The sequence below is a fragment of the Oncorhynchus kisutch genome, linkage group LG3 (genome assembly GCF_002021735.2).
Source record: "Oncorhynchus kisutch isolate 150728-3 linkage group LG3, Okis_V2, whole genome shotgun sequence".
Taxonomy (NCBI): domain Eukaryota; kingdom Metazoa; phylum Chordata; class Actinopteri; order Salmoniformes; family Salmonidae; genus Oncorhynchus; species Oncorhynchus kisutch.
The window spans coordinates 25,255,894-25,268,491 of NC_034176.2; the positions used below are offsets into that span (position 1 = coordinate 25,255,894).

The window sequence follows — 12,598 nt, forward strand, 5'->3', positions numbered from 1 at the left end:
AGTACCAGTCAAGGTGGGATACACCTACTCATTCAAGGGTTTTTATTTTTTACTATTTTCTACATTGTGAAATAATAGTGAAAACATGAACTATGAAATAACACATATGTAGTAACCAAAAAAGTTACAAATCTAAATATATTTTATACTTGAGATTCTTCAAAGTAGCCACCCTTTGCCTTGACAGATTTGCACACTCTTGGCATTCTCTCAACCAGCTTCATGAGGAATGCTTTTCCAATAGTCTTGAAGGAGTTCTCACATGCTGACCACTTGTTGGCTGCTTTTCCTTCACTCTGCGGTCCAACTCATCCCAAACCATCTCATTTGGGTTGAGGTCGGGTGATTGTGGAGGCCAGGTCATCTGATGCAGCACTCCATCATTCTTTTTGTTCAAAAACCCCTTACACAGCCTGGAGGTGTGTTTTGGGTCATTGTCCTGTTGAAAAACAAATGATAGTCCCACTAAGTGCAAACCAAATGGGATGATGTACAGCTGCAGAATGCTGTGGTAGCTATGCTGGTTAAGTGCTTCTTGAATTATAAATAAATCAGACAGCGTCACCAGCAAAGCACCCCCACACCATTACACCAGCGGTTGGAACCAAAACCCTCAAATTTGGACTCATCAGACTAAAGGACAGATTTCCACCGGTCTAATGTCCATTGCTCGTGTTTCTTGGCCCAAACAAGTCTCTTCTTATTATTGGTGTCCTTTTAGTAGTGGTTACTTTTCAGAAACTTTAACATGAAGGTCTGATTCATGCAGTCTCCTCTGAACAGTTGATGTTGAGATGTCTGCTACTTGAACTCTGTGAGATGCAATCTGAGGTGCAGTTGATTGCCGATTTCCGAGGTTGGTAACGCTAATGGACTCATCCTCTGACGCAGACGTAACTCTGGGTCTTCCTTTCCTGTGGCAGTCCTCATGAGAACCAGTTTTGTCATAGCGCTGGATGGGTTTTGCGACTGCACTTGAAGAAACTTTCAAAGTTCTTGACATTTTCCACATTGACTGACCATGTCTTAAAGTAAAGATGGACTGTTGTTTCCCTTTGCTTATTTGAGCTGTTCTTTCTATAATATGGACTTGGTCTTTTACCAAATAGGGTTATCTTCTGTATACCGCCCCTACCTTGTCACAACACAACTGATTGGCTCAAATGCATTAAGAAGGAAAGAAATCACACAAATTGACATTTAACAAGGCCCACCTGTTAATTGAAATACATTCCAGGTGACTACCTCATGAAGCTGGTTGAGAGAATGCCAAGTGTGTACAAATCAAGGAAAGGCTAGCTATTTTGATGAATCTCAAATATAAAATATATTTTGATTTGTTTAACACTTTTTTTTGGTTACAGCATGATTCCATGTGTGTTATTTCATAGTTTTGATTTATGCACTATTGTTCTACAATGTAGAAAATTGTCAAAATAAACTCTTGAATGAGTAGGTGTGTCCAAACCTTTGGACACACCTACTCATTCAAGATTCTGTGTTTTACCTGAGCATGACCCCAAAACTAAGGACTTATTAGCCAGCCCTACTCTGTTGTTTATGAATTCCAGTCATTTATTGGAATGAGTGGAATTCTGATAGACTTTGGTTTTTAATGTAAAGATATAATTTAATCGTATTATTATTTGTAGGAGAAAGCAATGGGTTTGACGAAGCCTACATAACCAACCCATAAAGTAAAATGTTACATCCATATATGGCCAGCTATGTAAACTTTAACATGATTTATCCTGCAATAATGTCGTTCAATTGGTAACATACATTCTTGCCTTCTTCTAATGCCGCTTAAAGGGAGATTAATCTAAAAATAACAGAATGCGATCTCATTACTGAGTTTGGGTAATCCAAAAGTTACGTTACTGATTACAATTTTGGACAGGTAACTAGTAACTAACGGATTACATTTAGAAAGTAACCTTCCCAACCCTGTTATCAAACACCCTCACTAACGATAATTGAGTCTTGCAGTTGTAATTATTGAGTAAGATGGTATTATCTCACATTTTCTCACATGTTGTTCATTAAGATAGGCTATTGGGACCATTAAAACCTTTTAATTGCTTGAGCCTTAAAGGCTGTGTTTACACAGGCATTCTAATTCTGATCTTTTTTCCACTGATTGGTCTTTTGACCAATCACATCAGATCTTTTTCAGAGCTTATCTAATTGGTCAAAATAATAATACCCTAGTAATTTAGTGTTTATACCAATGATTTATATACATCATTGGTTTATACGCTGAGTGTAACGAATATTGAGTTGCGCCCCCTTTTGCCCTGCGAACAGCCTCAATTCATTGGGGCAAGGACTCTACAAGGTGTCAAGTGTTCCACAGGGATGCTGGTCCATGCTGATTCCAATGCTTCCCACAGTTATGTCAAGTTGGCTGGATACTACCATACCCCGTTCTAAGGCACTTCAGTCTTTTGTCTTGCCCATTCACCCTCTAAATGGCACACATACAATCCATGTCTCAAGGCTTAAAAATCCTTCTTTAACCTGTTGTTGTTATTATTCACGTATCTATTGTTCAGTACCACAGCATGTTTTGTCGCTGTCAGTGCCGGTTTCCATAGCACCGGGGTGTGTGGCAGGGGAGCGTTCAGGTATGCCACATTAGTTTGGCCAGACATGTGAACAGATAACCAGAAAAACATATTTGCAGGTATGTTGTATGTACCAGGATGTATTGCTAAGATTTGTCATTATCTGCCAAGGTTGTTTATGTAGGCATACAGCCAGAGTCCCAAAATATAAAAATCTTCCTCAGCCTTGACAAAGCTTGCTGCTATCATCAGCTGTATATCGCTCTGGCCTTATGACCTTCACTTGTTTTCAAACAGGTTTAAAATGTCCCAGGTCTTGGAGTGGTACATTTTCCAACCAGCCTCACTATATGTCATGGTTGGGTGCACCCCTCATCTTACAGCTGGAGGCTTTTTGCCAGCCAATCTTTCATTGCCGTTGGGTGTTTGAGTCATCACTGCTATTTTCTGTAGTGGATCTGGGGGGTGGGGAGCGGGGGGAATGTTGTTGTTTGCCATCCCACTGAGGTGCACAGGTCAGGCGGGAGGCTTTGTTTACAAGGCACAGCTACTTGGCTCAGGCACCAGGGCTGTGTTTTAAAAAAATGCTGTCTGCAGTTCCCCAGGGCTCCATCTGTAAAATAAAATCTGGTTAGACTGGAACGGCAAGCTAAACTTGACAGCTGCTCCTTTTCTTTTCTTTAACCTTTATTTTAACAGGGAGTCTATGCTCAGACCAAGGTCTCTTTTTTTCAGATGAGCCCTGTTTAGCACAACAATACATATCAATATACACATTAAAATGCACATCCAGATAGACATTAAAATGCACATCCAGATAGACATTAAAATGCACATCCAGATAGACATTAAAATAGACAACACATGAAAAGAAAAACACAGACACATTCTTCAGTAAAAAGATTCCCTAACAGCCGTTAAAAGCAGATCTACCCAACTCGTGGAGATCACAGGAGGTTGGTGGCACCTTAATTGGGGAGAACGGGCTCGTGGTAATGACTGGAGCAGAATGGTGGAATGGTATTAAATACATGAAACACATGGTTTCCAGGTGTTTGCCATTCCGTTTTCTCTGTTTCCGCATTATTATGAGCTGTTCTCCGCTGAGCAGACTCCTGTGGTGAAAATGAAAGAGATCTCCAGAGTTAGCCAACCCTGAGACCAGATCTTGTATCTCCTATGTCAACAGGTTAACAATGAAGTAAGGTATGGCAGAAGTTTATGCAGGAGGGCTTTCGAAACAGAGTGCAATGCATTGATCTACCTTTGTGGAGAGGGAGCACATGGGCCTCCTTCCAAAGGAGGAGGGGATAGCACCCGAGATAATCATCAGATAGAAAATGTCAATAGCTAGGTTTCTGTCCATTTGGGGACATATTTTCATGTGAATATTCTAAAATCTGCATTTTCCCACCAGATGTGTGTTTCCATCAAATGTAATTGTTGATAAAAGCTGTGCGTGATGACGTAGTGCACATACAAATAATGTACCTTGTGCGGGTAAATTCCCATGTACCAAATAAAACATCACTTTTTCAACTCTAGTTTTCTCACAGGAATGTGTGTGATATATAGCGAGTGTGCCGACTGATATTGACAGGTGCGCTCTAGCCAACAGCGCACAGGGCGCAGATACAGTATGGTATCTGTGCAGTTGGCTAGAGCGCATGTATAGCCTACATGATGAGATTGTTTTTATTTGCCAAGCGTCGATGATAATGTCAACAGAATAAGACCCTTGATATTTATTAGAAAGAAGAATCATGCGTCCCCTTGCACTTTCACCATCCTATGAAGTTCATAACTTATATTTTTTCTTAAACTACCATAATAAACTGCATGCTTTCTTGACGAGCAGTAGTTGGAGGATCACACAACCTCGCGTGACTCCAAGTTTACTTCGATATGACGGTTATCATTTTACCAACATAAAAAGATCCCCCCCTTTTCTAGCGTGTTTAGTTTTGTCGACATTTGGAAAGTTTCATGAAAAATCTTCTGTTTCCATCAGGCCTGTCATGACATTTTGTATCCGACATGCACTTTACTCACATGAAAAGGTTGGATGGAAACCTGGTTATTGACTCCACAATCGGGAGCAGAAATCTGCATCAAGAAAGGATCAAGCAAATCATCCCCAGTGGATTTTTTTTTTTACAAGGCATCTAGCCATCACAAGTAGAAAATTAATCAAGATTTGCTATAAATTGACTGATCTTCCAATGATCCAACTGGAGGGTGGGAGAGGGAAGAGCAGTCGACTGATTGAACAGGGTTAATTAAACCACAATTTCTTTCAAATAAAAAACCTGCAGAGATGAAATGCTGATTAAAAGCATCACTTATCTTATTTTTCTCAGTAATGATGCCAGAGTCTGACACAACTTGCTTAGGCAGGGAAGGAGAGGAATTTCCACACTTAGTCCATTTATTGTTTTCCAAAATTTAGAAGGATCACCAGCAGTCTGAGAACTCTACCTCAAATGATGTGTGTGTTAGTATAGCGCACAATGTTTTTTACAAAAACAAAAAAAACAAGATATAAGTCAATCAGTGAATTTCAAGAGAGTAAGTGTAACGGATGTGAAACGGCTAGCTTAGTTAGCAGTGTGCGCTATATATCGTTTCAATCGGTGACGTCACTTGCTCTGCGACCTTGAAGTAGTAGTTCCCCTTGCTCTGCAAGAGCCGCGGCTTTTGTGGAGCGATGGGTAACGATGCTTCAAGGGTGACTGTTGATGTGTGCAGAGAGTCCCTGGTTCGCGCCCGGGTATGGGCGACGGGACGTTTTAAAGTTATACTGTTACATAAGCACAGAGAGTGTACATCACTACCATGGGGAGAAAAGAACAGCTCATTGATCTCATGATCAATTAAATTAAGTCTATCCAAGTGGAGTCCTATGGGAGGTTTATTTATGTTTGCCTGTACCAAGCAAGCATGTATTATATCTTTAATTTCATGTAGGTATACCTATTACCAAACACAGAGACTCAGGAGGGGAAAAACGAGGGGACTTGTAATACCATGTGCTGCTGCTTTGTCTCTACGTAAAAAGGCTAAAGCTACCACTGGGCAAAGAAACAGAGTGATAGTGGTGTGTTAATTACAGAGGGCCCTCCATCAATCATGTTAAATTCCTCCTAAGCCTAGCTGGCTTTCTACGCCCTTCACAGTCCACAGTGCACAGCGTTCACAGTCCCAGCGCACTGCACTGCACACAGCCCCCACATCAATCCCCCTCCACTCCACTGATAGAGCCACAGCACAGGTCAAATCACACGGGGGAAGAAAAATAAATAATCATTCATCAGGACAGGGGAGAAGCAGAGGAGACGGAGGGAAAGACAGAAGGAGGAAGAGAGAAGCAGATATAGAAGGGAGGTTTTCATTCACCATAGAGCCTAAGATCAATAGAGGAACCGCAGGAGCAGCAGGGAATCATGTAGACAAGCTACTTGAACTAAATGAATAAAGGAATGAGGAGGGTCCCTATCAGTGCACAGGAGCTTTCAGGAGAGCACTATTCAACGGGCCTCGTAGACAACAGCTAGTTTAACTCAGCAGTGGAAAGGATATTGCTGTAATTTGCTGGCTCAGCTGTTTACTTTAGAGGAGTGTTTTCTCACGGTCTGTCTCTGTCCGTCCGCCCGTCTGTCTGGTGTCTACTCCCTAGCAGTAGATATTGTAACAAACGTTACATTGATTATTGATATTATGGCTGTGCTGGTTAGCTAAATGACTCATATTTGAAGTAACTCCAGTGGAAATGTTTTCCCCATCCTCTTTCCCATCTACAGTAGAAGGCTTGGCCTATTTATTAGGGTTGATGATGGAAATTTTTCATTTCAAAAGAAATCCACTTTGTCCTCACCGAGCGTTTCTGCAGGCTCAGAGACGGGTTCATTTGACCATAATTGGCATTTAAATGTGAGGGGTTGTAGAGGAAATGTCACATTGACATGTAGTACAATCAGTATTCATGAGGTAGGCGTCATGTTATTGTAGAGAATCACTCTAATAGTTGCTGGTAGAATAATTGGTGACATCTTCATCCTTTATCCAAATCTAGCTGTTGTGCTACCAAGCTTAATGGTTTGGTCTAATATACAGTTGAGTTAAATATGTTTGGCTAAATTCTGAGAATAGAAGAGCAGCAAATTACTTACAGTTGCCTAATGGGTAAATAGTTTTCTTCACCAAGGAAATGTAGCCTTTGTGAAATGATTCCATTACTGGTAATTACTGTAGTCGATTACAACTCCTACACCATATTAACTATACTGTGTGGCTTATATTAGGACATAACTTGGAAAAGCACTAATCTCCAGTGATTGAAGATAGTGGGCAGCAAAGAGAAGTTAGTGTGGGCTTGTTTAATGTATTTCCATGTGGTTGGTGGATAGAAGTGGACACGCATACTCTACATTGTTGAATATTCTTTAAATGATAGATATGAAAATACAATATACAGAGCAACAATACAATGGCTTGTAGGAGGACTGTTCAGTATATACATAGCCGTTTCTCTGTGTCTTCTGGTAAAGATGAGGATGAACCTCAAATTTGTGCCTTTATTTCAAACCACATGCAGGATGTTCTGAAGACTAACTCTGGTCTATTCTGGGAGGCCAGCCACTTATAAAGAAATGAATAAATAAAAAACGACATGGAATAGGAAATCAATATTCAAAATGCTACAAAACTTCCAAAACCTTTCTATGAGTACTTTATATACATGTTAGATATTTATTCATGTTACATTCTTAAATCTACATATCATCTGCGTAACATTTCATAGTTTTGTCAATAATGCAGAGCTAGTCTGGGAACATGATTTAAGTCTACCTACAAAATAACCATAATGAAATAATGATAAAAAGGTAGGAAGATATTAAGAGAGAAACAAATTATCAAAAAATAAACAGACATCCTAATTTCTTTCAAGTTAATGATTTGCCATTATTCCTGTGTGGTATCATTACTATTTTGTCCCCTTAAATACATTTTCCAGATTTCAACCTCCTCTGGGTTTAGCATTAGGTGCTGTCCAGGCCAACTTCACTGTGAAAGGCATAAGGGTGAGTTCGCTATAAGTGCACTGAGCACACAGACTACGCCACCTCTTTTAAAGCACTGTCATTCGACCTCTCCATGTAGTTCCAGGGCTCCTTGGAGTCCCCTAGCTCTACGTCTTGACACACCCACTTAATGTCCTGGCTGTGGCCCATGCTCAGGGTGCTGACAGTGGGGCAACCATTGTCCGGCAGGATGGTAGTGAACGTGGTGAACTTCACACGCTTCCTCTTTGTGGTCGGCGAGTCTCCTTTGCTGTCCTTGGCTGTGCAGCCCCCCGTGTCTGCTGCCCGGTGCACCTGGCCCTGTACGTTCTTATGGACAGAAGCCCCGTTGAGCAGGTGGCTACCCTCTTCCAACCCTGCGGTGCAGTCCACCATGGAGGTGAGCTCGTCCTGCTGGGGGGACAGACTAACTTGACTCTCCAGCAGCTCCGCCTCGTTCCCCAGCCACACCCAGTCATGGGCGTGGTTCATGCTCTCCTGGCCCTCGATGGACAGCTCCTTGTGGCGGTACTTGAGGGTGTAGGAGATGCAGTTGATGAGGAAGACCAGGATGGCCAGGCAGAAGACCCCCAGCAGGGCGTACATGCCAATCTCCAGGTCAGTGAGGCCCCGGGCTGTCTGGATCAGATCATCGCCCATGTTGCGGCTGCGAGGGAGGTCCACATGAGCAGGGAATTCAGAGAAGTCTGGCATGTTCTGGACCTGGTTCCCATCGTCTGACAGCTTGTCTCCATTGGGCCTCCGGACGATGGTACTCGTGGTGGTGGTGACCCTCCTCATGACCCCGTTGTCCATGTCAGAGATGGAGCTGCCGTAGTAGTGGCCGTCCAGACCAGTCCTGTCCTGGGAGGGGGACTGCTGTCTGCGGTCGCTGGCCCTGTTCTCTAGCTCCTCGCCCTCCGGACCGTAGTCACTGCCCCTGGAGGTGCCGCTGTCGCTCTGGCCAAACTTCACCCTGACGTTGCAGTTCCCTGCAGCCAGCACGCTGCGGCGTTTGAACTTCTGGCAGAGCTCACAGACAGTCATCTCCACCCTGACCAGCAGGCCCTGGCCCTCTGACTCGGTTACGATCACAGGCCACTTCCAGGAGGGGTCCTGCTGCACCGTCACCACCTCCTCATCCAGAGACGTGGCCGTCAGGACAAAGTAGTCTGGGTTGTACATGTCCAGAGGAGCCATGGAGCCGTCACTGAACTGCAGCCACGCGCTGATCAGGGCCTCCTGGACAAACACACACATACACAAACACACAGTGAGTAGGTAACACACACAGAACCAAACACAGACATGACTACTTACAGTGAACAAGAGCAAAAAAGAGCAAATAAAAAATAAAAAAATTCTAATGTAACACTGACAGTGACCTCACACAGGTCACATTATCACATTTTGAAGAGCTACAGCAATCTCAACATAAGTAGAGAATAATGAAGGCTTCAAAAATACCAATTTAAAATTCATTTACAATTTCTGTATTTTTCCTGCGCTGTTATTTCATTAGGCAAGCTAATTGTATACAGCACCTTGTAGAGTAATTGTTAGGCAGGTAGCCTAGTGGTTAGAGTGTTGGACTAGTAACTGAAAGGTTGCAAGATCAAATCCCTGAGCTGATAAGGTAAAAAATCTGTTGTTCTGCCCCTGAACAAGGCAGTTCACTCCCTGTTCCTAGGCTGTCATTGAAAATAAGAATTTGTTTTTAACTGACAAGCCTAGTTAAATAAAGGTTAAAAAAATAAAAAGATCCATGAGGAACAAGAAAGCAAAGTGGCCTGACTACTCAACACTTCAACGGGACAAGGTTCAAAAGATCAGAACGTAAAGAAACAACAAGATGTACTATTTTTGGTACTACCTTTAGAGATGTAGGCCTACGCCATTGGGAGTCATACAGACTCATATACTATAATAGTAGGAATGGGGAGGGTAGAGGATAGCTAACTAAGACCCACTGTTTCGCTAACTCAGCTGCTGTGCTCTGAGAGCCGAGGGCCCACAGAATAAAAGATAGGGAAAAGAACAGTCACATTAAAGACAGTTCATGCAAATGGGGATTTGACACATACAAGCATCTTGGCCACAGGACAAATCCCCGGGAGCAGGGGTGGAGATCCCTTCAGTAGTCCGCCATTGCTCTCTAATTACAGATCCGCTAGGGAATTACTGGCCGCATATCTCCGCACGGACATCCTCCCTACAGAGATTGGACTGATAAAACTAGCCTGTCCTCCATTCTATCCCTCACTAGAAAGAGAAATGGATGAGAGGAAAAGAAAGATAGAGGGTGTGTTGGGCGAGCTGATGGACAGATCAAAGAGGTCACGAGAGAAGGAGAACAAGGGAGAAAGGGAGGCGAAAGACGATAGGACAGCTAGAGCAGTGTTGCTTTTACACGCTCTGAGATGAAGCTTCCCTTTCTGTTAGATGCCTAAGGAAACATTCTGTCACGCTGCCTTTCAAGAGTTGGAATTAAGAGGGTTAGGAATGCAGTGGAACAAATAAATACACACAACCAACCATGCACGCACGCACACACGCACAGTTTGCAGTACTTACTAAATGTTTACATTAAAGGACTGCAATTATGTAAAATGGGATGAAAACAGTCATGGCTCACATTAAATAAACTACAGTAATTAACATTGTTACTGTTGCATCACCGTGGTAAAATCCCCCCTCTTACTCAAAGGGACTACTAACCGAGTAGGACAGTAGTTTCTGAAGATATACAGAATGTTGAACAGACCTGTTTGGGGCTCTGCAGCACTTCCTGTGTGGTTGCCGTGGCGAGGATGGCCCTGTTGCTTCCTGGGCTGAGCTGCAGGGACAGAGCCAGGCCGGTGACCAGCTGCACCCCCAGCTCTGTGATGGTCACTTTGTCATCTACCACCGTCACAGTCTTCTCTGCCAGAATGGAGTCAGACAGGGGGGACAGCACCTGGGCCAGTACACACAAGAGAGAGAGAAAGACACCATTGGGATCCAGATTATGGGCGGGACATAAAAAGTATTCTCTTTGAAAGAAACAAGTTACTTGTGAGGACAAATTATTTACCCAAACATCATCAAACCTGAACTCTTTTGATATACAGGGGATGTGAGGTGAGCTGGTCTTTCAACACATTTCATTAGATACAGTTCATTCAGAAAGTATTCAGACCCCTTCTCTTTTTCCACATTTTGTCACGTAATTTTTTTTTACACACAATAACCCATAATGTATTAAATATAAAAAACAGAAATACCTTATTTACATAAGTATTCAGACCCTTTCCTATGACACATGAAATTGAGCTCTGGTGCATCCTGTTTCCATTGATCATCCTTGATAACTTTCAAGAACTTGTTTATAGTCCACCTGTGGTAAATTAAATTGATTGGACATGATTTGGAAAGGCACACACCTGTCTATGTAAGGTCCCACTGTTGACAGTGCATGTCAGAGCAAAAACCAAGACATGAGGTTGAAGGAATTGTTCATAGTGCTCAGAGACAGGATTGTGTCGAGGCACAGATCTGGGGAAGGGTACCAAAAAATTTCTGCAGCATTGAAGGTCCCCAAGAACACAGTGGCCTCCATCATTATTACATGGAAGAAGTTTGGAACCACCAAGACTCTTTCTAGAGCTAGCCACTTGAGCAAACTGAGAAGCTCCTTCGTCATCGAGGTGACCAAGAACATGATGGTCACTCTGTCAGAGCTCCAGAGTTCCTCTGTGGAGATGGGAGAACCTTCCAGAAGGACAACCATCTCTGCAATCAGGCCTTTGTGGTAGAGTGGCCAGGCGGAAGCCACTCCGTAGTAAAAGGCTCATGACAGCCCGCTTGGAGTTTGCCAAAAGGCACCTAAAGGAAAAATTCTCTGGTCAAATTCTCTTGTCTGATGAAGCCAAGATTGAACTCTTCGGCCTGAATGCCAAGCGTCACGTCTGGAGGAAACCTGGCATATCCCTACGGTGAAGCATGTTGGTGGCAGCATCATGCTTTTGGGATGCTTTTCAGCGGCAGGGACTGGGAGACTACTCAGGATCGAGGGAAAGATAAATGGAGCAAAGTACAGAGAGATCCTTGATGAAAACCTGCTCCAGAGCGCTCAGGACCACAGACCGGGGGTGAAGGTTCACCATCTAACAGGACAACGACCCCACGCACACAGCCAAAACAATGCAGGTGTGGCTTCGGGACAAATCTCTAAATGTCCTTGAGTGGTCCAGCCAGGACTTGATCGAACATCTCTGGAGAGACCTGAAGATAGCGGTGCAACAATGCTCTCCATCCAACCAGACAGAACTTGTGCCAAGCTTGTAGCGTCATACCCAACAAGACTCAAGGCTGTAATCGCTGCCAAAGGTGCTTCAACAAAGTACTGAGTAAAGGGTCTGAATACTTATGTAAATGTGATATTTCAGTTTTTTGTATTTTATACATTTGCAACCATTTCTAAAAACCTGCTTTTGCTTTGTCATTATGGATTATTGTGTGAGATAGATGAGTGTTTTTTAAATTTAGAATAAGGCTGTAACATAACAAAATGTGGAAAAAGTCAAGGGGTCTGAACACTTTCTGAATGCACTGTATATAAAAGGCTGGTATACCCCTGAGTATAATGCCACACACTCATTCATATTCATGTGCTCACGGCTGAGTGGACATCAAATATCACCTTCACAACCACATTACCTTGTTTAGGTAGGGAGCCTGTTATTACATTATTTTAGGATGCTCTGCAAATCCTGCAGTGATTCTCAGCTCTGACCTTGATGCCTTCCAACATTATGCTGGCTTCCAATTACAATGATGAGTATATATATTTAGTTATTTGTCAGTAATTGGGGTGACCTGAACAAGCCCTTCCAGTATTCACTGTCAGGTGTGTTTGTTCATAAAATGTTCATCAAATGTTGGTGTGGACAGAAAACCACCATCATTCACACGGAGGTAGGCAAGGACCAA

General features: G+C 42.9%; 1 protein-coding gene across 1 annotated transcript in view; it reads right to left on the bottom strand.

The window, feature by feature from the left end:
• Window positions 1-6,993: 6,993 nt before the first annotated feature.
• LOC109878808 (transmembrane protein 132C) overlaps window positions 6,994-12,598 on the bottom strand; it is a 196,731-nt gene continuing 191,126 nt past the window's right edge. Inside the window, exons 8-9 of the mRNA XM_020471017.2 lie at window positions 10,392-10,583; window positions 6,994-8,869 (exon numbers count right to left, since the gene is read on the bottom strand). Of these exons, the coding sequence (XP_020326606.2) occupies window positions 7,682-8,869; window positions 10,392-10,583 (1,380 nt within the window). The 3' untranslated portion in view covers window positions 6,994-7,681. The remainder of the gene's footprint in view (window positions 8,870-10,391; window positions 10,584-12,598) is intronic.